The sequence below is a fragment of the Leucoraja erinacea genome, chromosome 8 (assembly GCF_028641065.1).
Source record: "Leucoraja erinacea ecotype New England chromosome 8, Leri_hhj_1, whole genome shotgun sequence".
NCBI classification, from domain to species: domain Eukaryota; kingdom Metazoa; phylum Chordata; class Chondrichthyes; order Rajiformes; family Rajidae; genus Leucoraja; species Leucoraja erinaceus.
The window spans coordinates 75182696-75210253 of record NC_073384.1 but is presented as its reverse complement, the minus strand read 5'-3'; the positions used below and the strand labels follow the sequence as shown (position 1 = coordinate 75210253).

The 27558-nt window shown below is 45.8% G+C and overlaps 2 protein-coding genes across 2 annotated transcripts; both read right to left on the bottom strand.

Annotated features, from left to right (window-relative positions):
• LOC129699893 (chitin synthase chs-2-like) lies at positions 1-25374 on the bottom strand. The gene is given in 8 exon segments (XM_055640032.1): positions 1-675; positions 3347-3526; positions 7811-8095; positions 10900-11100; positions 12847-13177; positions 16320-16506; positions 19722-19907; positions 25337-25374. Coding segments are annotated over 8 exon segments (1758 nt in total). The 3' UTR covers positions 1-325.
• On the bottom strand, positions 16504-27558 carry LOC129699862 (uncharacterized). The gene is made up of 2 exons (XM_055639999.1): positions 25515-27558; positions 16504-19907 (listed from the first exon to the last, which is right to left on the bottom strand). Exon 1 carries the CDS (start codon positions 27127-27129, stop codon positions 26170-26172), a length of 960 nt encoding a protein of 319 aa, XP_055495974.1. The 5' UTR covers positions 27130-27558; the 3' UTR covers positions 16504-19907; positions 25515-26169.

Below are 27558 nucleotides of genomic sequence, written 5' to 3'. Positions count from 1 at the left end.
TCCCACACTCCAAAGACGTACAGGTTTGGAGGTTAATTGGCTTGGTATAAATGTAAAATTGTCCCATGTGTGGGCAGGGCAGTATTAAAGTGCGGGGATCGCTGGTCGGGGCGGACTAGGTGGGCCGAAGGGCCTGTTTCTGCACTGTATTTCTAAACTAAACTAAACTTTAACACTTGCAATAAGACCATGGAAAAGCTTATTGACATTCCCCACCATGATAATGCAGCAGGATGCAATCACCCTCAATTAGCACAATGCCCCAAACAGTTTTGTCACACTTTTTTGACAGCCTTCAAATGCCACAGTATTTCATAAATGATATTTACCTCTCAAGCGTCTCTTTAGTGGGATGCTGAGCTTTCCGACCATGAATTACCCATTCAAGGTACCAGCGACCTATTTTGTATTTCAGGTGGCGATCCTTGGGTGCGCTTCCATTTTCTTCCTTTGCCCTGGTCTCTCTCGTTCCCCAAGATGTGACGTGCAGGTTTGCCAGGGAGTAAATTGGTTGCAGCATGGAGGCAGTGGGAATGCAAAGGAGATAGAGCAGTCCATACAGAACTACAGGCATTTCAGTTGGGTGCAGCAGTGCAGTGATGAAGTAAAGGAGTACAAGGGCAGTAATGAAAATACCAATTGGTGATACGATTGTTCCTTCACTGATTATTACGCCTAAAAAATAAAAGAGATGGTTTCAGCAAATTAAAGGGCCTGTCCCACTTACGCGACCTTCACGGGCGACAGCCGCGACCCGTGATAGGTCCGAATGACGCTACGACTCTTTGGAGACCTCTCACGACCATAGGAGACCTCTTATGACCTCTCACCACCTCTCACCACCTATCACGGGTCGCAGCAGTCGCCTGTAAAGGTCGCCTAAGTGGGACAGGCCCTTAAGTCAGTTCACAATGGCAACATCCTGTTAATTAGGGATTAGCCATTTTGCGAATTGAATAAACGTTACTTTTGCCCCATCAGTTGCTATACCTGAACTAAATCCGAAATAAAATACAATCAACTATCTCAAAAGAGGTAGATTCATTGCTAGGACTGAAAGTTTGCAATTATAGTGGAGCACGCAGATCACCTCCCTCTGTCATGGGCGTTTGACGGCACTGGGCCTGTACTCGCTGGAGTTCAGAAGGATGAGGGGGAGACCTCATTGAAATATACCGAATAGTGAAAGGCCTGGATAGAGTGGATTGTGGAGAGGATGTTTCCACTAGTGGGAGAGTCTAGGACCAGAGACCACAGCCACAGAATAAAAGGAAAGGCCTTTAGGAAGGAGGTGAGTAGGAATATCTTTAGTGAGGTGAATTTGTGGAATTCATTGCCACAGAAGGCTGTGGAGTCAATGGATATTTGTAAGATGGAGATTGATGTGTTCTTAATTAGTACAGGTATCAGGGGTTATGGGGAGAAGGCAGGAGAGAAAGGGAGAGATAGATCAGCCATGATTGAATTGCGGAATGGGCTGAATGGCCCAATTCTGCTCTAATGACTTATGAACATGAGATCAGCACTGATCAAAAACTGCTTTTCAAAAGAAGCTTCATTCCTTCAACTTTGACCTTAGCAACATCGATAAACAAAAAGAGCAAACCTATTTAAGTGTCACTCACGTATCCAAAAGAAGATATGTTTATTTTACAGTACTTCTGTCTGGAAACCAAAATGCAGGGCAGCATGATGATTGATCTGGTTTTGAATACAAGCCTTTAAAACAGACTCACTTAGTGACACATTGAATAGTTTCACCTTGGGGCGAAACCTATAGGCCAAGTAGCCTATATAGAAACATAGAAATTAGGTGCAGGAGTAGGCCATTCGGCCCTTCGAGCCTGCACCGCCATTCAATATGATCATGGCTGATCATCCAACTCAGTATCCCATACCTGCCTTCTCTCCATACCCCCTGATCCCCTTAGCCACAAGGGCCACATCTAACTCCCTCTTAAATATAGCCAATGAACTGGCCTCAACTACCCTCTGTGGCAGAGAGTTCCAGAGATTCACCACTCTGTGTGTGAAAAAAGTTCTTCTCATCTCGGTTTTAAAAGATTTCCCCCTTATCCTTAAGCTGTGACCCCTTCTCCTGGACTTCCCTAACATCGGGAACAATATGTTGCTCGGAAACTGCCCCTCCCACTGTTTGTTTTGGAACTGCTTTGAATCTGCTGGACAAAAAATAATTTCTTTCTGAAGGAATGTCCATTTGCTAAACCTCATGCCTCCAATTCCATTGGTGACCTATTTTGACTATATTTACCAACACAAATACCAATTTAGTTTAAATCAGAGGTTAAGTGAGATCACCATCATATGCAAATTATTCAGTGAAGGGCCTGTCCCACTTGGTCATCATTTGCGTGTCACGCAGATGGTGCGTGAAGATTTTGTACATCATAAAATCCTGGGATGCCGAGCACCATGCGCGCATCACGTGCATGTCACTGCGCATAAATTATGTCGTGTAAATCACACGCAAATGACGACCAAGTATATTGAGCACAGAAGCTGGGATGTAATGTTAAAATTGTACAAGGCATTGGTGAGACCAAATCTGGAGTATGGGGTACAATTTTGGTCGCCCAATTATAGGAAGGATGTCAACAAAATAGAGAGAGTACAGAGGAGATTTACTAGAATGTTGCCTGGGTTTCAACAACTAAGTTACAGAGATAGGTTGAATAAGTTAGGTCTTTATTCTCTGGAGCGCAGAAGGTTAAGGGGGAACTTGATAGAGGTCTTTAAAATGATGAGAGGGATAGACAGAGTTGATGTGGACAAGCTTTTCCCTTTGAGAATAGGGAAGATTCAAACAAGAGGACATGACTTCAGAATTAAGGGACAGAAGTTTAGGGGTAACATGAGGGGGAACTTCTTTACTCAGAGAGTGGTAGCGGTGTGGAATGAGCTTCCAGTGGAAGTGGTGGAGGCAGGTTCGTTGGTATCATTTAAAAATAAATTGGATAGGCATATGGATGAGAAGGGAATGGAGGGTTATGGTATGAGTGCAGGCAGGAGGGACTAAGGGAAAAAGTTGTTCGGCACGGACTTGTAGGGCCGAGATGGCCTGTTTCCGTGCTGTAATTGTTATATGGTTATATAAGTGGGACGGGCCCTTAACTCATAGCAATGAGAAGCCACATCTTGGAATTTAGATTAAGCTACTGTCAAAAGGCGAATGGATTGTAAAGTTAATCTGTGTCAATTTCTCCCTCCATTCCACCTCCCCTCTCTCCTATAAGTGTTTAGTTGCTTATCTGCCGTCTGATGAAGGAAACGAACATCATGAAAATGAAAACCATGTGCACACATATAGTCCAAAAGAAATACTCACTAAAAGCGGTACAAACTGCGCCAATCATCGCCAGGGTATAAAGGACAGTAAAGGCAGCTGTCACTGTGATCTGAGTGTCGGGTGTTGCCGTATAACAGATAATGAGATAAATTATTGGAGGGATTGTTGAAACTACCAGGCACCAGTTGTAATTCCACCCAGTGAAGAACGACAGAGCAGCTGCAAATGAAACAAAAACAATTATTACCAAAGACCCCAGTGAAACATTTTCACACAATGTCAATGGCCTGGGAATCTCAGCACAACTTTTGTGGCACAGTGGCGCAGCGGTAGAGTTGCTGCCCTTACAGCGCCAGAGACCCAGGTTCGATCCTGACTATGGGTGCTGTCTATACAGTGTTTGTACATTCTCCCTGTGACCACGTGGGTTTTCTACCGGGCGGCACAGTGGCACAGCAGTAGAGTTGCTGCCTTACAGCGCATACAGCGCATACACGTTCAATTCCGACCACGGGCGCTGTCTGTAAAGAGTTTGCACCTTCTCCACGTTTTCACCAAGATCTTTGGTTTCCTCCCACATTCCAAAGATGTGCAGGTTTGTAAGTTAATTGGCTTGACATAAAAGTAAATTGTTCCCAGTGTGTGTAGGATGGTGTTAATGTGTGGGGATTGCAGGTCGGCATGGACTCAGTGGGCCGAAGGGTCTATTTCTGTACTGTATCTCTAAACTAAACTAAATTAAAGTCGATGTGCTGTCTATAAGGATTCTTTCAGTGATTGTTTACTCAGCCTGTTTGCTGCTGTCACTAGTTCTGGGCTCACAAGATCCTCTGGAACCCAAGAGCAATGGGCACCAGATATAGAAAACCACTCCACAGAGAGTGCATGGACATCATGGGCAGCTTGGTTCTATTCTAAGGTAATGGCATCAAGAGTTGATGATCTGGTTAAGATCAGATAGCAGAGAAATGGTTTTGAAACGGATGGGATTTTTCCTTGAAGCTTCAAATCCATCACCCAACGACTCATTGGCATTTGCTATTGTTGATGGACCCCAGCGTCATCGCTGGTTGAAGAACAATGGGGGGAAATGTCTTCAGCTAGTGATTGAATAAGAAGCTTCCACGATTACATTAAAGGGACTGCCATCAATCATTTGAGAAGTGTTTTGGGCTCATATTTCCACCTCTGCCTGGATGGAAATAGCTGGAGAAATTGTGGTTATAAAAGAAAAATCCATTCATGACCAAGTTTTTTTTGCTGTGTCACAGTTGTGGTGCTGTTCAGATGAAGGTCTTGACCTCAGCTGTTTTCTCCCAATATTTCATTTACACTGCTATGTTTGCTGAAAGAACATGCCTCATGAGCTCCCAGTGGAAGTGGTGGAGGCAGGTTCATTGGTATAATTTAAAAATAAATTGGATAGGCATATGGATGAGAAGGGAATGGAGGGTTATGGTATGAGTGCAGGCAGGTGGGACTAAGGGGAAAAAAATTTGTTTGGCACGGACTTGTAGGGCCAAGATGGCCTGTTTCCATGCTGTTATTGTTATATGGTTATATGGTTATAATCAAGACCTCACAAAAAGAAAATAAGATTTTCAAAAAAGATTAAGTTTCAGCTGAAATTTCAGTTAGTGGTGAGTGTCCGTGTAATCTGTTGATTGCACAATTGCATTGTAAACCCTCCAACAAAGAAAGGAACTACAGATGCTGGTTTAAACCAAAGATAGACACAAAAAGCTGTAGTAACTCTGCGGGGCAGGCAGCATCTCTGGAGAGAAGGAATGAGTGAGGTTTCACGGAAGGGTCTCGACCCGAAACGTCGCCCATTCCTTCTCTCCAGAGATGCTGCCTGTCCCGCTGAGTTACTCCAGCTTTTTGTGTCTATCTTCCAACACATCATTTGCCCGAATTACAAAGGTTGTTTCCTCATCTCTCAGGCATGGAGAGCTTTAAGGGGCTGTCCCACTGCAGCGACCTATTTGGCGAGTTTAGAAGAGTTTAGGAGAGTTTGAAAAAGTGTTATGTTGAAGACCTCCTTCGACTATGTGGAAGACCTCCTTCGACTTCCTTCGACTATGTGGAAGACTAGCTTCGATTAGCTTCGGAAAAATTGGACACTGAATAGTGGAGAGTGAAGACGACCTCCTTCAATCTCCTACGACCTCTCTTTGACTATGTTGAAAACTATCTACGACTACCTTTGACTACCCTCGATTACTTACGAATAACATGCCGACGTGCTACGACCTACCTCGACTAGACCCACGAGAAAAAAAAAAATCTAGATTTTTTTTTCCATGGCGACCTTTTTTTACTCGCGAGCATTTTTAGCATGTTGAAAAATACGCCGCGACCTAGCTGCGGTCTCGAATACACGGGGACTATTCTTGAGTATGAAGGAGAGTTACAAAGACCTCCTAGGACCTCGTGTGGACCATGCTGTGAGTATGTCAAGGGAAAACTCTTCTGAACTCACGGATTAGGTCGTCGCAGTGGGACAGCCCCTTTAGACTTATTAGTTGCGTCGATGAATAAAATCATTCCCCCCTACTAAGTTGTGCCACAATGTGAATATCAAAAACTGCAGGAGCAGGGATGCTGAAAGGTTAAGCAGGTCAGTTAATATCTGCAGAGAGAGAAACTTGAAGTTTCAGCTTGAAGATCCTGTTTCCGAAAGGGAAAAGAAGGAAATTACTGTAAGTTGCAGAGCCGGTGAGGGAGGGATGGGGAGTTGACAAGGAATATTTCTAACAGGGTAAAGCCAGAGTTGCTCTGTGGGTAAGTGGCCATGATCATCCAAGCTACGGTTTCATGGGGGACTGTTTGAGAGAGACAATTGGAACAATAGAGTACAGAGGAGATTTACTAGAATGTTGCCTGGGGTTCAGCAACTAAGTTACAGAGAAAGGTTGAACAAGTTAGGGCTTTATTCTTTGGAGCGCAGAAGGTTAAGGGGGGACTTGATAGAGGTTTTTAAAATGATGAGAGGGATAGACAGAGTTGACGTGGAAAAGCTTTTCCCACTGAGAGTAGGGAAGATTCAAACAAGGGGACATGACATGAGAATTAAGGGACTGAAGTTTAGGGGTAACATGAGGGGGAACTTCTTTACTTAGAGAGTGGTAGCTGTGTGGAATGAGCTTCCAGTGAAGGTGGTGGAGGCAGGTTCGTTTTTATTATTTAAAAATAAATTGGATAGTTATATGGACGGGAAGGGAATGGAAGGTTATGGTCTGAGCGCAGGTATATGGGACTAGGGGAGAATATGTGTTCGGCACGGACTAGAAGGGTCGAGATGGCCTGTTTCCGTGCTGTAATTGTTATATGGTTATATTATATGAGGGACATTGAGAGCCAGAGAAAAAATGAGCTGTGTCAGCAGGAATGGCCAGTTTTGATAAGGACAGCGAAAACAATCTTCCTGAAATTGTGGAATTCCATATAGCCCAGAGGGTTGCAATATGTCCAGATGACAGATACGAGGCTGAGCCTTAAACCTTGTTATTTTCATACAGGAAGACAGACTGGACATGGAGGTCAGAGTGGGAGTGGGTTCGAAAAAATAAAATGTCTCTCAAATGTGGGCATAATATTAAGAAGCAATCATGAATAATACAGGTGAACAATGTCTCCTCCTAAGTCATAGTTTATGTGTCTCATAAGTGATATTGCCAACCAAGTCTACTCCGCCATTCAATCATGGCTGATCTATCTCTCCCTCTTAACCCCATTCTCCTGCCTTCTCCCCAGAACCATTGACACCCATAGTATAATCAAGAATCTATCTATCTCTGCCTTTAAAAAAATCCATTCTTGGCCTCTACAGCCTCCAATGGGACAGAATTCCACAGATTCACCACCCTCTGAACGAAAATCCTCCTCATCTCTTTCTTTAAAGAATGTCCTTCAATTCTGAGGCTATGACCTCTAGTCTTAGACTCTCTCACTAGTGGAAACATCCTCTCCACATCCACTCTATCCAAGCCTTTCACTATTCTGTAAGTTTCAAACCTCTCCTAAAACCATTCTCCTGCCTTCCCCTCATAACCTCTCTCACCCATATACCCATACTGTGTCCTGATATCCAGGGCTCCCTAAAAACTCAATATTATTTGTTAATTCAGAGGTCCTTTAAAACATGTGTTTAGTTTAGTTTAGAGATACAGCGCAGAAACAGGCCCTTCGGCCCACCGATTCCGCACCAACCAGTGATCCCCCACACACTAATACTATCCTACACACACATTGGGGACAATTTTTTACATTTACACTAAACCAATGAACCTATAAACCTGTACGTCTTTGGAGTGTGGGAGGAGACCGAAGATCTCGGAGAAAACCCAGGCAGGTCACGGGGAGAACGTGCAAACTCCAGACAGACAGCACCCAGAGTCGGGATCAAACCCGGGTCTCTGGGGCTGTAAGGCAGTAGCCCTTGTGTTGTTGTACAGAACAAAACTAAGTGCAATTATAGTGTTTATGTGGCTGGTGTTTTACCTGCAATCAGAAAACAGACGGTAGATGGCCCCACAAACGTTGCCATCAAGTATAAGATCTGGTAGAGGAGAAATGGTTTTGAAATGGATGGGTTTTTCCTTGAAGCTTCAAATCCATTACCCAACAACTCAACGGCATTTGCTATTTTTGATGGATCCCAACGTCGCCGTTGGTTGAAGAATTCCTTGAAATCCCGAGGGGCATTGGTATAGGAGTCGGATCCTGCACAGTATTCGATTCTCCAGCCTTGCTGCAGCAGCAAGAGGGAAAGCCAGCGGTCTTCACCTGTAAAGTATCACTTTATAATTAGTGAGCTCTCGGCATTGGCCGGTCTAAACACAGGCCAACGATGCACAGCATTAACAATTATAAACTGCAGAATATGGAGAAAAGAAAAGGAAAGGCAAAGAGGACGATCTTTTAACGCAAGGCAGGTAGGGTTAAATGAAAAACAGGATGATGGTGAAAGCAAAGGGGTAAAATCTATAGTATTTTATAGTATAGGGCAGCATGGTGGCACAGCGCTAGAGTTGCTGCCTTACTGCACTTGCAGCGCCAGAGACCCAGGTTCAATGTCCACTACGGGTGCTGTCTGTACGGAGTTTGTATGTTCTCCCTGTGACCACGTGGGCTTTCTCCGAGATCTTCGGTTTCCTCCCACACTCCAAAGGCGAAATGTTTGTAGGTTAATCGGCTTGGTGTAAGTGTAAATTGCCCCTAGTGTGTGTAGGATAGTGTTAACGTGCGGGGATCGCTGGTCGGTGCAGACTCGTGGGCCGAAGGGCCTGTTTCTGCGCAGTATCTCTAAAACTAAAACTAAAGAGAGTGGGGTCTCCCCAGTAACCAAACAGCCATCTCTGCGTGGAGATGCAGGAGATAAGCAAGGTCCTCAATGAGTATTTCTCCTCTGGTTTTACTGTGGACGAAGATATGAAGATTGGGACAGGTTATGGAGATATTTTGAGGACAGTCGACATTACGGTCGAGGAGGTGCTGACTGCCTTAACGCATGTGAAACAGTGGGCAGCACAGTGACACAGCTGATAGAGCTACTGCATCACAGCTCCAGAGGCCTGGGTTCAATCCTGACCTCAGGTACTGTCTGTGTACAATTGTAACATTCTCCCTGTGACTGCATGCGTTTCCTTCAGGTGCTCACCACAGTTTCCTACCACAGTCCAAAGATGTGTGGGCTTGTAAGTTAATTGTAAATTGCCCCCTAGTGTCTAGGGAGTGGTTGGGAAACTAGGAACTAGTGTGAACGGTTGATCTATATTCGGCGTGGACTTGGTGGATCGAAGGGCCTGTTTCAATAGACAATAGGTGCAGGAGGAGTAGGGCATTCGGCCCTTCGAGCCAGCACCGCCATTCACTGTGATCATGGCTGATCATCCACATTCAGTACCCCGTTCCTGCCGTCTCCCCATATCCCCTGACTCCTCTATCTTTAAGAGCTCTATCTAACTCTCTCTTGAAAGCATCCAGAGTATTGGCCTCCACCGCCTTCAGAGGCAGAGAATTCCACAGATTCACAACTCTCTGGGTGAAAACGTTTTTCCTCATCTCCGTTCAAAATGGTCTTCCCCTTATTCTTAAACTGTGGGCCCCGGTTCTGGACTCCCCGAACATCGGGAACATGTTTCCTTGCTGTATTTTTCATTTCAATTCAAAATATTAGGCAATCAGCCCCTTAAAGAACTTAAGCAGCTCATAGGGTGCCTTGGCAGCGACTGGGACATCACTATTTGATGTACAGCAGCCTATAATGTCGCATGAACAGTTATATCAAAGACTGTTTGTATCGATGTCATTATTGGGGTCAAGGAAAGAGCGTTCACGTCGCGGCCCTGTTTCCACCAAATTGTCCACCACCACGCACAAGAAGCAACAAGACAGACACCATTGTATGCAGATACCGAGATTCAGCTCTGGCTGAACAGCATCTAATCTTGTGTGTGGACTCGATAAGGAGAAGATTGTCATTACTTAAGTTTCTAGCGACGTGACCCATACTGTTTGATACATTTTTGGAAGTATATTATTTTAATAATATTTTAATTTTAGTCATTAGTTTATTAAATTAGAAGCTACTTTGTCAAAAACAAACAGAAGATGTGGATAGGATATATGTGGCTTCTGGAGGTTGGAAATATAAGACGGTAGGACATGTGCTACATCTGTGTACAAAGCTCTGGTTAAACGAGGACAAGCATGAGCAGTCTTGGAAACAACACCCCTTCTTTAAAGAAACACCATGCAGATTTACCATAGAGGTCCCTGGAATTAGTGCATCACATCACACATTCACCCAGTTTCAATTTCAGCACAGTTAATTGTCACGGAAAATAAGCTTTTGTGCGTGCTAACCAGTCAGCGTAAAGACAATACACGATTCACCCATCCAAGATCGACCCAAGTCCACTTGGAGTGTTATAGTGTGGAAACAGACCCTTCAGCCCTACTTGTCCACACCAGCCATCATGTCCCAGCTACACTAGTCCCTCCCACCTGCCTGCATTTGGTCCATATCCCTCCAAACCCGCCCTATCCATGTACCTGTTTAAGTTAAAACTCCTTTTTAAAAGTTGGGATAGTCCCTGCCTCAACTATCTCCTCTAGCAGCTTGTTCCACACACCCACCACCCTTTGTGTGAAAAAGTTATCCTGCAGATTCCTTTGAAATCTTTTCTCCATCCCCTTAACCCTATGTCCTCTGGTCCTCGATTTCCCCCTACTCTGGGAAAGGGACCCGGTGCATCTACCCGATCTATTCCGCTCATGATTTTGTACACCTCTGTAAGATCACCCCTCATCCTCCCGCACTCCAAGGAATAGAGTCCCAGTCTACTCAACCTCTCCCTATAGCTCAGACCCTCTAGTCCTGGCAGCATCCTTGTCAACTTGTGAACATCCACTTGTAGGATTCCCTTACATCTATGAAAGGACAAAGGGAGTTGCTGCGAAGGGAATTCCAGGACAGAATTTGATTGAGTTGTACGAAGTTTGAGTCTTGTTGCCAATGTTTGAAGTCATCTTCTCTGCACCCTCAAACCAAGTGCACTGACTGTGGGCGACCGACACACATTTACCTTGATCAAACTGTAGATGCTCCACAGCTGTCGTGGGCTTTGTCGCAAACTTTTTCACAACATTTTCATCCATTAGGGCTGTGGCTCTGAACAAGCTGAAGCAACCTGGACTGCACAGCACACTGCCCAGCACATGTTCAGCTGTCTTCTGGAGCCAGTGGCTGACGGCATATTCAAACTTCTGGTACCACACCATCGGACCTAGGATGCAGAAAAAAGTATTTAAAAATAGCAGTAACCACATAGACAGGATGGGGTCTGTGTGTTGAATCATTAACCTATTGCTCAAAGGTCTTTCATTTTTAAATTGTCCTCACTGGATTTCAGATTCCTGTGCTCTGAGAAGCTCCATTTACATATTGACAGCAACAACTGTATTCTACATCTATTCTACATTATCTTTGATCCCCATCCCCTTTGATGCCTCATGTTCACACCTTACACTTCCTTATCTCTGTATCTCCTTCTCTCCTGAGTCACAGTCTGAAGAAAGCTCTTGACCCAAAACATCACCCATTCCTTCTATCCAGAGCTGCTGCCTGTCCCGTTGAGTTACTCCAGCATTTTGTGTCTATCTTCGGTGTAAACCAGCACCTGCAGTTCCTTCCTACACACCTGTAATTATAACAGGGGACTTCTCGTTGCATTTTTAAAAGAGCTTATGTTTATTTTGCCTTTTTAACGGTTTTAATGTCGCGGGGTGATGCCTGTACGGTCGTGAGTAGTCACCCAAAGAGACGTACCTTTTTCGGGTCGCCTTTTGAAAATTTTCGGCAACATCCTGCAACTATGACGGGTGCCGGCAAGTCAAAAAAAAATCCCGTAAGTGGGACAGGCCATTTAGACTTTAAGACACTTGTAGAGATACAGTGTGGAAATCAGGCCCTTTGGCTCAACAAGTCCGTGCCGACCAACAATCACGCCACACACTAACACTACCCTACACACGAGGGGCAACTCACAATTTTTACCGAGCTAATCAACCTAAAAAAACCTGTACGTTTTTGGAGCGTGGGGGAAAACTGGAGCACCCGGAGAAAACCCACGTGGTCACAGGAAGAACGTACAAACTCGGTGCACCTGTGGTCAGGATCGAACCCTGGTGCTCTAAGCCAGCAAGTCTACCACTGCGCCACCGTGCCGCCTTAACATGACAACAGCTGCATCAAAAGGATGGAACTAAAATGCTTGCAGAGTTCGAGGTGAGTAGGATGTGAATGCTGGCTGTTTTCTCCACACTTTCTGAAACAGGCCTGAATTTTAACCTGTCCTTTGTTAAATCCTGTTCCTGTACATAGTTCTGATGACGTTATCTCCTCACTGATTTACCCTATCAAATGACCAGTGGAATATCCCACATCACGAACATAACGCTTGTCATCAGATGATTCTGTGTAATCAATCTACAATTGCTGCAGGCAAGACTGGGTGTGAACAAGATGGAGACAAGAGGGAGCCAAACCTCTTCCAGTTTCTTGTGCCATGCAATTACATCTTTGTTAAACTGCACTTTAAATTCCCTGCCATCCACTAAACTACAGATCTAACATTTAGTTTAGTTTAGTTTAGAGATACAGTGTGGAAATAGACCCTTCGGCCCACCGAGTCTGCGCTGACCAGTGATCCCCGCACATTAACACTATCCTACACACACTAAGGACAATTTACACTTACACCAAGCCAATTTACCTACAAACCTGCACGTCTTAGGAGTGTGGGAGGAAACCGAAGAACTCCGAGAAAACTCGCACAGTCGCGAGGAGAACGTGCAAACTCCGTACAGACAGCACCTGTACCCGGGACCAAGTGCTGTAAGGCAGCAACTCTACTGCTGCGCCACCGTGCCGCTCTATATATAACGATGGAGGTGATAATGGCAGCGGGGTTTGATTTGGAGAAAACCTTTTTGGTGAATAAGTCGATTGTAACAGCAGGGGAAAGGCTTACCAAACCCCGTTGGGTGTATCCGTCCACAAGCTGCTCCAACTCCAGGGTATCTCCTCAGTCTGTCGATCAGCAGAGTCACGGCAGACGGCTGGAATTCTGTGTCTCCATCCAGAGTCAGAATGTACGTGTTCTTTTTCTCAGTCTGTGAAGTAGAAGAGAGTTGAGTTTTGCTCCACGTGGAGTTCAGCCTCATGTGTTTCTCCACCAGTATTCACATCCTACTCACCTCCAGCCTTGCATGGATTTTAGTTACATCCTCTGGATGCAGCTGTTGGCAGACAAAGTGCTTCCTGTACAGTCTCCAGCCCAGCAGATAGTACATGCACATCACCTACACAGAAAACGTGCTGGTTAAAGGTTTGGGATAAGGACTGATTGAAGCTGAAAGATGATTAAGCTGCCACTATGATCATTGTTACATGAAAGGCTTGTGAACGGAGCAAACACTCTGAACGAAAGTAGGGACCTTCCTCAGCAGAAGACAGCTCCATTTCATAAACATGGTTACCCATTTTGGTGGCAAAAACGGGAAAGCAGACTATTATCTAAATGGTGGCCGATTGGGAAAGGGGGAGATGCAGCGAGACCTGGGTGTTATGGTACACCAGTCATTGAAGGTAGGCATGCAGGTGCAGCAGGCAGTAAAGAAAGCGAATGGTATGTTGGCTTTCATTGCAAAAGGATTTGAGTATAGGAGCAGGGAGGTTCTACTGCAGTTGTACAGGGTCTTGGTGAGACCACACCTGGAGTATTGCGTACAGTTTTGGTCTCCAAATCTGAGGAAGGACATTATTGCCATAGAGGGAGTGCAGAGAAGGTTCACCAGACTGATTCCTGGGATGTCAGGACTGTCTTATGAAGAAACACTGGATAGACTTGGTTTATACTTTCTAGAATGTAGGAGATTGAGAGGGGATCTTATAGAAACTTACAAAATTCTTAAGGGGTTGGACAGGCTAGATGCAGGAAGATTGTTCCCAATGTTAGGGAAGTCCAGGGCAAGGGGTCACAGCTTAAGGATAAGGGGGAAATCCTCTAAAACCGAGATGAGAAGAACTTTTTTCACACAGAGGGTGGTGAATCTCTGGAACTCTCTGCCACAGAGGGTAATTGAGGCCAGTTCATTGGTTATATTTAAGAGGGAGTTAGATGTGGCCCTTGTGGCTAGGGGGATCAGAGGGTATGGAGGGAAGGCAGGTACGGGATGATACTGAGTTGGATGATCAGCCATGATCATATTGAATGGCAGTGCAGGCTCGAAGGGCCGAATGGCCTACTCCTGCACCTAATTTCTATGTTTCTATGTTTCTATCATGTAGACTTCAGTCCCTGGACCTTCCACCACTAAACATGGTGACAATGTCCAGAAATTCAGGCATGTCGTGCTGTTTGTATGAGGGCTATGCTATAGATAATTTATTAACAATGGACAAAATGGATTAAGGACCATTTCTAGTTAATTCCCCAAGCTCCAGATATTGCTGGTGCAAGCGAAAACCCATGCAGGTCATGGGGAGAACATGCAAGCTCCATACAGACAGGCACCTGTGGTCAGGATCGAACACGGTTCTTGAACGCTGTAAAGCAGCAACTCTACTGCTGCGCCACCGTGCCACAAAATTGCCAGTCTTTCATCACCTGTTTGTCTAATTCCTGAAACAGCAACACTGTGGGTGCGGACATTTAACATTACCGGTTGGTTTTCCTTGGTTCTGAAAGCTCCTGCTTACGTTTTTTTCCCCAATGAGCCAATTAAAATGCCCGGTCAGCAAAGGAGATTACCTACAGTTACCTCGACTACCAACAATGACATGGCGATCCCACGACCACTACACCACGAGTTCAAAAGTATCGATTTTCTCCATACCGATCAATTTTTACTCGCAGAAAATTTTCAACATGTTGAAAAATTTTCCGCGACCAAACTGAGGCCGAGAGTAGTAACCATTATGCGGGAACTCCTCTCAACCATGAAGGAGATTTACCAGTGACCACCTACGACCATATCTCGATCATGTTGTGAGCTTGTGGCGGGAACAGACTCTCCTAAAATCACCACAGTGGGACAGGCCCTTCACCGGCTGTGGGTGGCAGTGCATGGCCTCAAGGTGGGAGCGGGACACTGGAGGCCCTGCCAACACCTTGGGGTTTGGCTGGACCGGGTGCCGCTCCAAGAGGCCGAGCACGTGGACAGGATGCTGACAACGGGAGTGGAGCAGCGGTGAAGGACACCACGGCTATGCTTGGCCAGGCCAACCTCACAATGCTATCAGGACAATGGGCCTTCGTGGTCAGGTCAAGATCCCTGCACTTACAACAACAATGCCAGAAGTGTTGCTGGCGGCGCTGGTGAACGGCTGCGGCTCGCCTGCAGTCCGTTTGTCTTTACTTTTTTTGTGTTGGCTTTTTTCCGTTTTGTCTAGTTAAGTTTTTGGTTTTTAGGTTGTGTTCATGTGGGGGGGGTTGAAACGGGGCAGCTGTCTCTCCCTTCGGAGAATGCGACTTTTTTGTCATATCCCCCTACTCTGCCTCCGTCTGCACTGAGGCCTAATGGCGGAGCTGGCGACCTCGAGACTCCGGAGGCAGCCTGTCAGGACTCGCCCTGGGCTCGCTACCGTGAGGGCAGCCCAGCTCGGGGCTGGAACGGCGTTCCCGTGAGGGGCTGTGACGCTCCCCTGAGGGCGGCCTGGCGCGGGGCTGAGACTCTCCCGTGAGGGGCTGTGGCACTCCCGTCGGAGCGGCCCAGCTCGAGGGTGGAACGGCGCTCCTGTCGGAGCGGCCCAGCTCGAGGGAGGTACCGCGCTCCCGTCGGAGCGGCCTAGCTCGAGGGAGGAACGGCACTCACGTGAGGGCGATCCGGCTCGGGGCTGGAACGGTGCTCCGGTGGCTGTGACGGCGTTCTGGCGGCGGTGACCTGAGACCGGGGTTCGGCCGTGGGCCGGCGGCTGCGTCCGCTGGACTGGAGGGCGGCAGCTTCGACCACCCCGGGCCGCGGTGTTTGAGCCGGCCCGTTCGCGGGGTTCAGTGAGCCGCGGGACTGTTTGTACCATCGCCCGGTGGGGTATCGCCTCAGCGCAGAGGGAGAAGAGGAGGGAAGAGACTGCAGCCCTAAGATTTTTGCCTCCACCACAGTGAGGAGGTGCTTGGAGGACTCACTGTGGTGGATGTTAATTTGTGTTTAGTGTTGTTTATTATTCTATGTATGACTGCAGGCACGAAATTTCGTTCAGTAAGGTCTGAATGACAAAAAAGGTATTCAATTCAAATGAGACTTGAAAATGGCGCCAAATTGTCTCAGTGCATTGTACTGTATCTGAGATGCTTATCTAATATGTATCTAAGTGCTTATGCATTGCGATACTTGTACTAAACTGTATACAAAGATGAATTTCACTGAACCTCAGTACATGTGACAAATAAAGTGCCAACAGTCTAATTGTTTCATGACAGCACAGCAAAGTTTCATATCAAACCTGTGACCATCTTTTCCGGTTTGGGACAAACTGTGTGTCTTTCAGGTGGATGTGTAGATAATTTCCACAAGGTAAAGTGTAGCAAAGTCGTCCTCCATAGGGAGTGGAAATCACTTTCCTTCCTGAAGCACAACTTTCATCTTTAACACCCAAAGAGTTTGTCGAGATATTTTTCTGAAATATTCTAAAACACAGCGATGTTAATAATCACAAGGACATCATGGTCTTTACATTTTTTTTTTTTATTGTCACGTGTACCAAGGTACAGTAAAAAGATATGTATTGCGTGCACATAATACTACATATAAACACAATCAGGCTGAACTGAATTACAAAGGGAATAATAGAGGAATAGATGGGGTAGAAGCACAGAGTCTCTTGCCCAGAGTAGGTGAATCGAGGACCAGAGGACATAGGTTTAAGGTGAAGGGGAAAAGATTTAATAGTAATCTGAGGGGTAACTATTTCACACAAAAGGGGGACTTGATAGAGGTCTTTAAAATGATGAGAGGGATAGACAGAGTTGACGTGGACAAGCTTTTCCCATTGAGTTTAGGGGCGATTCAAACAAGAGGACATGACTTCAGAATTAAGGGTAACATGAGGGGGGACCTCTTTACTCAGAGAGTGGTAGCTGTGCGGAATGAGCTTCCAGTGGAAGTGGTGGAGGCAGGTTCAATTTCACCATTTAAGAATAAATTGGATAGTTATATGGATGGGAAAGGAATGGAGGGTTATGGTCTGAGTGTAGGTAGATGGGACTAGGTGAAAATAATTGTTCGGCACGGACTTGTAGGTTCTAGATGGCTGTTTCCGTGCTGGAATTGTTATATGGTTATATGGTTATAAAGGGTGGTGGGTGTATGGAACAAGCTGCCAGATGAGATAGTTGAGGCTGGGACTATCCCAACATTTAAGAAGCAGTTAGATAGGTACATGGATAGGACATTTTGGAAGGATATGGACCAAAAGCAGGCAGGTGGGACTAATGTAGCTGGGACATGTTGGCCGGTGTGAGCAAGTTGGGCCAAAGGGCCTGTTTCCACACTGCATCACTCTATGACTCTATGACTCTATAGAGACTGCAAAATATTGTTCTCAGCATTGTAGCACACATATTCCAGAGGTGAAGTTCAATATCGGCAATGGAGTAGAAAGGAATCAAACGGTAATCTAGCTAAAGGAAGGACCGTTCAGAAGCTTGATAACCGAGATGGAGAAGCTATTCCTGAGTCTGGTGTTACGCACTTTCCCACTTTTATATCTCCTGTCTGATTGGAGCAGGAAAAAGAAGGAATGAGAACTGTGGGATAAGTCTTTGATATATGCCGGATACTTTTCCAAGGTAAGTATAGATGGAATCAACGGTTGGGGAACTGGTCTGTGTGTGATAGACTGGGCTACATCCGCAATTCCCTGTAGTTACTTGTGGTCGTGAGCAGAGCGGTTCACAAACCAAACTGAGATGCAACCCAACAGTATCCTTCCAATGGTGCATTTGTAGAAGTTTATAAGTTATTGGAGACATGTGGAATTTGGGTCTCCAAATCAGTTAGGGATGGTCAATTGCAAATCCCACATGAATAAACTATGAACATGAACATGAACAAATCCCAGAAAAACTTTCTGCGAGCAAAAATTGATCGGCATGGAGAAAATCGATACTTTTGAACTCGTGGTGTAGTGGTCTTGAAAGCATTCAGAGAACCAGTCTCCACCACCCTCTGAGGCAGAGATTTCCACAGACTCACAACTCTCTGTGTGAAAAGGTATTTCCTCATCTCCGTTCTAAATGGCTTACCCCTTATTCTTAAACTCTGTTTCTGGACTTCCCCAACATCGGGAACATGTTTCCTGCCTCTAGCATGTCCAAACCCTTAATAATCTTCCATGTTTCAATAAGATCCCTTCTCATCCTTCTAAATTCCAGAATATAAAAGCCCAACCGCTCCATTCTATCAAAATATGACTGTCCCGCCATCCCGGGAATTAACCTTGTGAATCTACGCTGCACTCCCACAATAGCAAGAATGTCCTTCCTCAAATTTGGAGACCAAAACTGCACACAATACTCCAGGTGTGTTCTCACTAGGGCCCTGTACAACTGCAAAAGGACATCTTTGCTCCTATACTCAACTTCTCTTGTTATAAAGGCCAACATGTCATTTGCTTTCTTCACTGCCTGCTGTACCTGCACGCTTACTTTCAGTGACTGATGAACAAGAACCCCCAGATCCCGTTGTACTTCCCCTTTTCTCAACTTGACACTATTTAGATAATAATCTGCCTTCCTGTTTTGCCACCAAAATGGATAACCTCACATTTATCCACATTAACCTGCATCTGCCATGCATCTGCCCACTCACCCAACTTGTCCAAGTCACTCTGCATCCTCATAGCATCCTCCTCACAGTTTATACTGCCACCCAGCTTTGTGTCATCAGCAAATTTGCTAATGTTACTTTTAATCCCTTCATCTAAATCATTAATATATATTGTAAATAGCTGCGGTCCCAGCACCGAGCCTTGCAGTACCCCACTAGTAACTACCTGCCATTCTGAAAGGGACTTGTTAATCACCTACTCTTTAGTTCCTGTCTGCCAGCCAATTTTCTATCCATGTCACCTTATCAAATGCTTTCTGAAAGTCCAGGCTCTCTACATCCACTGGCTCTCTCCCTTGTCCATTTTCCTAGTTATATCCTCAAGAAATTCCAGAAGGTTTGTCAGAGAATTGAGTATAGATGTTGTAACATGATGTTACAGTTGTACAAGAGGTGGATGAGGCTGCATCTGGAGAATTGTGTTCAGATTTGTTCATCGTGCTATAGAAATCCCGTTAAGCTAGAAAGTGTGCAAAGAAATGTACAACAATATTGCCCGGATTTACGACCCTGTGCTATGGGAAGATGTTGGGCAAGCTAGGATTCTAGTGTAGGAGACTGAAGTGTGATCCTAGGGTGCAAAACTCATGAGGGGAATAAACGCACACAGTCTTTTTCCCAGCGTAGGGGAGTCAAGAGCAATAATGGAAACATTTAATAGGAAGTCGAGGGGCAAGTATTTTACACAGAAGGTGGTGCATCTATGCCAGAGAATGGAGTTGAGGCAAATGCAATAAATATTTTAACAGGCACTTGGGCAAGAAAATGGGTAGGAAAGGTTTAGAGGGACTTGGGCTTAGTGCAGGGAAATGAGACGAGCTTAGATGGCATATCTTGGTCGGCATTGACGAGTTGGGCCAAAAATCCGGTTTCTGTGCAGCCAACACTGACTCCTTAACTCTATAATTAAAAATGAAAATTAAACCTAGTGCAATATGCTTCTAGAGTCAGGTTTTCTGCAAAGTCTTGGTTGTCAGAAGCAAAGCTCAGAAGCAGAAGAGAAGCATTGTTTCCATACCTGTAAGTTTCATCGATAGCACGGATAAGTGACTCAACATATTCATTAATCACTCTCTTCTTGGTGCCCGCCTCCCTGTCTGTAACATTCTTGAAGGCATCGTCAAACATGACGTGGACTTCAAAGTCAAAGCTGTCATCACTTTTATCCGAAGTCTTCCAGCGCTGTCCCCTGAATCTGTCCAGCCTGTGGGTGGGGAAAGAAATGGAGTCACAAACCATCAGCCCCCTGAGAGAAGCAACAACTGTGAAATGGGAATGGAGTAGCTGTCCAAAGCCTGACTGTGTGAACTAAGTCTGCAGCGTTTAAATGTAGCAAGCTGTATCCTAGTCCAGAGGCGGCACGCACACCCCCATCCACATTAACGGGACGGAGGTGGAACGTGTTTCTAGCTTCAGGTTCCTGGGAGTCAACATCTCCGATGACCTCTCTTGGACCCACAATACCTCTACTCTGATCAAGAAGGCTCATCAGCGTCTCTTCTTCCTGAGGAGACTGAAGAAGGTCCATCTGTCTCCTCAGATCCTGGTGAACTTCTACCGCTGCACCATCGAGAGCATCCTTACCAACTGCATCACAGTATGGTATGGCAACTGCTCTGTCTCCGACCGGAAGGCATTGCAGAGGGTGGTGAAAATTGCCCAACGCATCACCTGTTCCACGCTCCCCTCCATTGAGTCTGTCCAAAGCAAGCGCTGTCTGCGGAGGGCGCTCAGCATCGCCAAGGACTGCTCTCACCCCAACCATGGACTGTTTACCCTCCTACCATCCGGGAGGCGCTACAGGTCTCTCCGTTGCCGAACCAGCAGGTCGAGGAACAGCTTCTTCCCGGCGGCTGTCACTCTACTCAACAACGTACCTCGGTGACTGCCAATCACCACCCCCCCCCGGACACTTATTATTATTTATTCAAATCGTTTGCTATGTCGCTCTTCAAGGGAGATGCTAAATGCATTTCGTTGTCTCTGTACTGTACACTGACAATGACAATTAAAATTGAATCTGAATCTGAATCTGAATCTGAATCTACCCAGGATCAGCTGAAGCAACGCAGGTTGGTTTCCATTCCTCTGCTCAGTCTGACACTATAATACAGTGATAAATCGCACGATGTACATGTCTGCAGGAGGTCAGGACCTAACCAGGTTCCCACAAACCATACCACATAACATGAAATCAAATGGAGTGCAGCTCACAGCACGATGCAAGTAAGTTCACACAAATTCACGTTATAGGTGTAGAATTAGGCCATTCGACCCATCAAGTCCACTCCGCCAATCAATCACGGCTGATCTCTGCCTCCTAATCCCATTTTCCTGCCTTCTCCCCAAAACCCTTGACACCCATTCAAATCAAGCATTTGTCTATCTCTGCCTTAAAATATCCACTGACTTTGTCTCCACAGCCCTCTGTGGCAATGAGTTTCACAGATTAACTACCGTCTTACCAAAGAGAGGCACAAAAAGCTGGAGTAACTCAGCGGGACTGGCAGCATCTCCGGAGAGAAGGAATGGGTGACCCTTCTTCAGACCCGTCTTGACCCGAAACGTCACCCATTCCTTCTCTCCGGAGATGCTGCCCGTCCCGCTGAGTTACTCCAGCTTTTTGTGCCTCTCTTCGGTTAAAACCAGCATCTGCAGTTCCTTCCGACACATACCCTCTGACTAAAGCAGTTCCTCCTCACCTCCTTTCTAAAAGAGCGCCTTTTAATTCTGAGGCTATAAACTCGAGGTGGGGGGGGGGGGGGGGGGGGGGGGGGAGGGGGGGGGGGGGGGGGGGGGGGGGGGGGGGGGGGGGGGGGGGGAGGTGGGGGGGGGGGGGAGTCAAAGGGGGGGCAAATGGGGGGGGGGGGGGGGGGGGGGGATGAAGAGGTAAACGTTAGGGACAGGCAGGTAGAGTTTAATGACATGTTGGAACTGATGGGCTGAAGTAAGTTTATTTCAACACAAGGAGAATCATCTGTAAAGTAGATGAGGCTGGATTAATATTATGATTTTGTGGCCATTTTGGAAGCTTGGTTGCGAGAGAGATGGAACCAGCAGCCCAATGTTCCTAGGTTTCATAGAGAGGTTTCAGATGTAAATGCCAAGGCTTTTTAATTGGTAAATTAAAATCCAGAGAGTAACCAGGGAGAAGATAGAATCGCTCAAGGATAAAGAAGGGAATCTATGCTCGGAGTCAGAGAATGTAAGCGAGGTACTAAATGAGTACTTTGGGCCTGTATTCACCATGGAGAAGGACATGGTACACTGTGAGATTATTGTGGGGTTGGCTAATATGCAAGGGCAGTTTGAGATCAAGAAGGTGGTGGTGTTTGTGATCTTGAAGAGCATCAATGTAGATTAATCCCCAGGACCTGAAGGGACCTGTCTCAGGTTTGAGAGAGAAGCAGGAGAGGAGATGGCATGGTCCTTGACAAAGTTGCTTGTATCTTCTCTAGCATGGTCCCGGAGGACTGGAGAGCAGCTAATGTTGTTCCTTTGCTTAAGATAGGGAATAGAGCTAACCCAGGAAATTGTGGTGGGAGGGAGCAATTCCGGCTGGTGGTCAGTGACCAGTGGTATTCCACAGGGATCTGTGCTGGGATCTCTGCTGACATAAACGTAGACCACTTAGTTAGTAGGTTTGAAGATGGCATCAACATTTGTGGAGTTGTGGACTGCAAGGAAGGATGACAAAATATTGTATCGATCAGCCATAACAATAGGTGAAGAAATGACAGATGGAGTTTAATCCAGGCAAGGGTGAAGTGTTACACCTAGGAAGGTGGAATGTGAGGGGAGAATATACAGTTCATGGGAAGATCTTTAAAGCAGATGTGCAGAGGGATCTTGAGGACCAAGCCCATAGCTCCCTGAAAGTGGCAACACAAGTGGATGGAGTGGTATAAAAGGCATATGGTATGCTTGCCTTCGTTGGTCAGGATATTGACGATAGGCGTCAGGAAGACATGTTGCAGCTTTCTAGGACTTTGGTTTGGCTGCATTTGGAATATTGTGCAGAGTTCTGGTTGCCGCAGTACAGGAAGGATGTGGAGGCTTTGGAGAGGCTGAAGATGAGGTTTACCAGCCGTTGCGTCCATTAAAGGAGAGGATGAGAAGCGGTTGGATTGTTTTCCCCGAAACATCGGAGGTTGAGAGAAGACCTTATAGAAGTATATCAAATTATGAGAGGCATAGATAGGGTAGACAGTCAGAACTTTTTTCCTGGGGTGGAAATGTCAAAGATTAGAGAGTATGGCTTTAAGATGGGAGGGGCATAGTTTAAAGAAGATGTGGAGGACCATTTTGTTTACACAAAGGGTGGTGAGTGCCTGGAATAGACTGTCAGGGATAGTGAGAGAGGCAAATACGATAGTGGCATTTAAGAGGCTTTAGGATTAAGGCTTAATGGATAGGAATGAACTGCAGATGCTGATTATTTTTTTTTTTTAATAGGTGCAGGAGAAGGCCATTCGACCCTTCGAGCCAGCACAGCCATTCATTGTGATCATGGCTGATCGTTCCCTATCAATAACCTGTGCCTGCCTTCTCCCCATATCCCTTGACTCCACTAGCTCTCTCTCTTAAATCCATCCAGTGACTTGGCCTCCACTGCCCTCTGTGGCAGGTAATTCCACAAATTCACAACTCTCTGGGTGAAAATGTTTTTTCTCACCTTAGTCTTAAATGACCTTAAATGATTTAAATCGAAGATAGACACAAAATGCTGGAGTAACTCAGCGGGACAGGGAATGGGGTGATTATTTGGGTGGCGACCTTTCTTCAGGTCTTACAATTGGCCTCATTCTTCCATTGTCCATCCTATCTTTGACGGCACTGGGCCTGTACTCACTGGAGTATTTTAGGCTTGGACAGTGGATGTGGAGAGCATGTTTCCACTAGTTTAGGACCAGAGGTCCTGGCCTCAGAATGCAAGGACGTTTTTTTTAGGAAGGAGCTGAGAAGGAATGTCTTTAGTCAGAGGGTGGTGAATCTGTGGAATTCTTTGCTGCAGAAGGCTGTGGAAGCAAAGTCAATGGATAAGGCAGGGAGATAGATAGATTCTTGATTCAGATTCAAACTTTATCAGATTCAAAATATATTGTCATTGTGCAGTGTACAGTACAGAGACAACGAAATGCAGTTAGCATCTCCCCAGAAGAGCGAGCATAGAATAATGAGCAATAAATATATATACGTACCTACAGTCCATGGGGGGTGATTGGTAATCACCGAGGTGCACAGTTAAGTAATGTAACAGCCGCAGTGAAGAAGCTGTTCCTGGACCTGCTGGTCCAGCAACGGAGAGACCTGTAGCGCCTCCCGGATGGTAGGAGGGTAAACAGTCTGTGGCTGGGGTGAGAGCAGTCCTTGATGATGCTGCCCGCCCTTTGCAGACAACGCTTGCTTTGGACAGACTCAATGGAGGGGAGTGAGGAACCGGTGATGCGTTGGGCAATTTTAACCACCCTCTGCAGTGCTTTCCGGTCGGAGACAGAGCAGTTGCCATACCATACTGTGATACAGTTGGTAAGGATGCTCTCGATGTTGCAGCGGGGTGTCAGAGGTTATGGGGAGAAGGCAGGAGAATGGGGTTAAGAGGGAGAGATAGATCAGCCATGATTGAGTGGCGGAGTAAACTTGATGGGCCGAATGGCCTAATTCTACTTCGATCACATGATCTTATGACCACAGAGTTACAGCAATGCGGCTGATTCTTCCCGGACCAGTGAAATGGCCCAGTAAACCACTCAGTCCAGGGAACACTTGGAGATGACCATCTAATGTTGGCCTTTCCAACAATGCCCACAACTCTGCAAACAAATAATAAGTTTGTTGACCTAAATGACTGAAGATGTGTTTTGGAGATTCAGGCATGGTAGATGATGAGCAGCATTTAATCCCAGTGAAAGTGAATCACATTGACTGCTATTGAAAACATAGAAACATAGAAACATAGAAATTAGGTGCAGGAGTAGGCCATTTGGCCCTTCGAGCCTGCACCGCCATTCAATATGATCATGGCTGATCATCCAACTCAGTATCCCGTACCTGCCTTCTCTCCATACCCCCTGACCCCCTTAGCCACAAGGGCCACATCTAACTCCCTCTTAAATATAGCCAATGAACTGGCCTCAACTACCCTCTGTGGCAGAGAGTTCCAGAGATTCACCATTCTCTGCATGAAAAAAGTTCTTCTCATCTCGGTTTTAAAGGATTTCCCCTTTATCCTTAAGCTGTGACCCCTTGTCCTGGACTTCCCTAACATCGGGAACAATCTACCTGCATCTAGCCTGTCCAACCCCTTAAGAATTTTGTAAGTTTCTATAAGATCCCCTCTCAATCTTCTAAATTCTAGAGAGTATAAACCAAGTCTATCCAGTCTTTCTTCATAAGACAGTCCTGACATCCCAGGAATCAGTCTGGTGAACCGTCTCTGCACTCCCTCTATGGCAATAATGTCCTTCCTCAGATTTGGAGACCAAAACTGTACGCAATACTCCAGGTGTGGTCTCACCAAGACCCTGTACAACTGCAGTAGAACCTCTCTGCTCCTATACTGAAATCCTTTTGCAATGAAAGGTTCATGAGAATTGATGCCTTTTGCATTAATCTGATAACCTCACAACCTACTGTCTTGTTAGCCTCATGCCATAGTCATTTTGCTTCATCTAGATTCCATGACACATTAAGAGGGGAATAGACACGTATATTTCAGCACTTAATTAAAAAATAAGCATTATATTCAGTAATGTCCTAATTAATTCCTATTTAATATAATTACATAAACCAGACACCTCATCCTGAGTACCTGAACAGTGAAGATATTAAACGGAGCATTTCCCCAGCAGTTTCATGCCACAACGTAGCACATATATAAATCATCAGATTTTCTCGTCTCATTTTCCTGCAGAATAAAAATAAATTAATAGCAACAGGCAGAATTTTGACTTCAATTATTATTTGAGTGAACCAGATGTGGACAGGTTGTACTTGTACAATGGTAGTACTAGAAAATATCAGGCAGGCTAACACAACCACACTAAAGATGAAAATGTAGCATGGTTGGTCTGGTTTTAAAGTTCTCTGAATATTATTTCAAAGAAGAACTGATGTGAAATTCCCCTTCAGGAAATGTCAAGAACATGGAAATCACAACCACAAAAGGGGCGACACTGTGGCCCAGCGGTAGATTTGCTGTCTTGCAGTGCTTACAGCGCCAGAGACCTGGGTTCAATCCCGACTATGGGTGCCCCCATACTTCAAAGACATACAGGTTTGTAGGTTAATTGGCTTGGCATAACTGTAAAATTGTCCGCAGTGCATGCAGGATAGTGTTAATGAGCGGGAGAATTGCAGAAGGGGATATAATTTAAAATTCGATCAAGAGTAAAACAATTTAAGTAGGAACAGAAATAGGAATAGAATGGTGATGGGACCAATTAACTAGCCATCACACCACAGTATCAGTACCTTGGATCGCTCTTCTCTGTGCACTGTGGAATGATGTGAAGCCTTGTGTTCAGCAGCATGGATTGTTCCAAGAAGGCAGCTTCGTACATTCTCCGAACAAAGGTCTCTGACGTCCGCTGTATTCTGTTGACGTTCTGGGTCCACACGTAGATTGTTGTGAGGATGAGTCCAACCCACCAACATGCCCCAGCAGCTCCCACTAAACTCACACTGAGCACATTGACTATATCTCCCTGGTTGCAGATGCTGCGAATGATTTCTGAATACAGGACCTCCACACGAGGTGTATTATCTGCAACACCAATGGAACTGGCACAGAAATCTGAGAGATTCAAACCGTTGTTTGTCTGCAGAAACTCATTGTAATGAACACTAAACACTGCCAGGAAAGCAGCCAGCACCACGGGAGTATTGAGGATCAAAGGGAGACCAAAGCTTCGCTTCACTGCGTGGATCTTACATGCAACGCCCCCAAACCAGGAACACAAGACCGATGCCCCGGCCTGCACCCCCAGAAGGCCCAGGATTATTCTGAGTTCATGGGATGCAACGTCAGTGATAGTCGCCCACTCTAGCCCCCGAAGAGGAATCAAAGCTCCCACAACACAGGCAGTAACAAGAGTTCTCACTACACTTATGCACAGGCTCATCACGTTCCTGCATTTATCCACGTCAGATCTCAGACGTCTAAATACTGGATGCTTCCAGTTGGAGATGAAGTTCTCCCACCAGGTTAGGGAAGTTAAAACTGAGAACAAAATGACAAGACCCAAGGACATCCCATCGTGTCTCTTCAGAAAGGAAATCTGGACAAAGAGAAAGATACCATAGCCGCCCAAGAGAAGGAGAAGCCCGGCCAGAGGGGCTGCAACTTTGAAGCGATGGCTGATGTTTAGAGAGATCACTTGTAGTATGGATGGGATGAGACAAATACTGTTGGAAATGAACACCATTGTGAGGATGTCATATTGGGGAAGGTAGATGACAACCAGCGATGCCGTACCAAAGGATGCAACTGCTTCCAGCAGGCACACCTGAAAGAAAAGCAAGAGAATCGTAATGATCAGTGCAGCTTCTGAATAGTTTGGACTATAAACGCATGTGTTTGTGGCCTGTTCGTGTCCTTGTCTTGTCTTGGCTTGGTGTGTGTGGGGGGGGGGCTTGTGCACTCAATCTGAAGATCTTCATGTCAAGTCCCACTCCAGAGATGTGTGTGTGTGAATCTGACCAATACTTCAGGGCGGTGTTGAAACATTCAACCCAAGGCCCTCTCACATGGATAAAATAAAGCCCATGTCACTATTTGATAAATGTTAGGGAAATCCTCCTTGGAGTTTTTCACAAAAGTGTTCATTCATATTTTCAGCCCTTAGGTTGTTGAG

Excerpts from the sequence above, each read along its gene's own strand:
- LOC129699862 (XM_055639999.1), bottom strand. The coding sequence starts at position 27,129 with ATGGTGTTCATTTCCAACAGTATTTGTCTCATCCCATCCATACTACAA.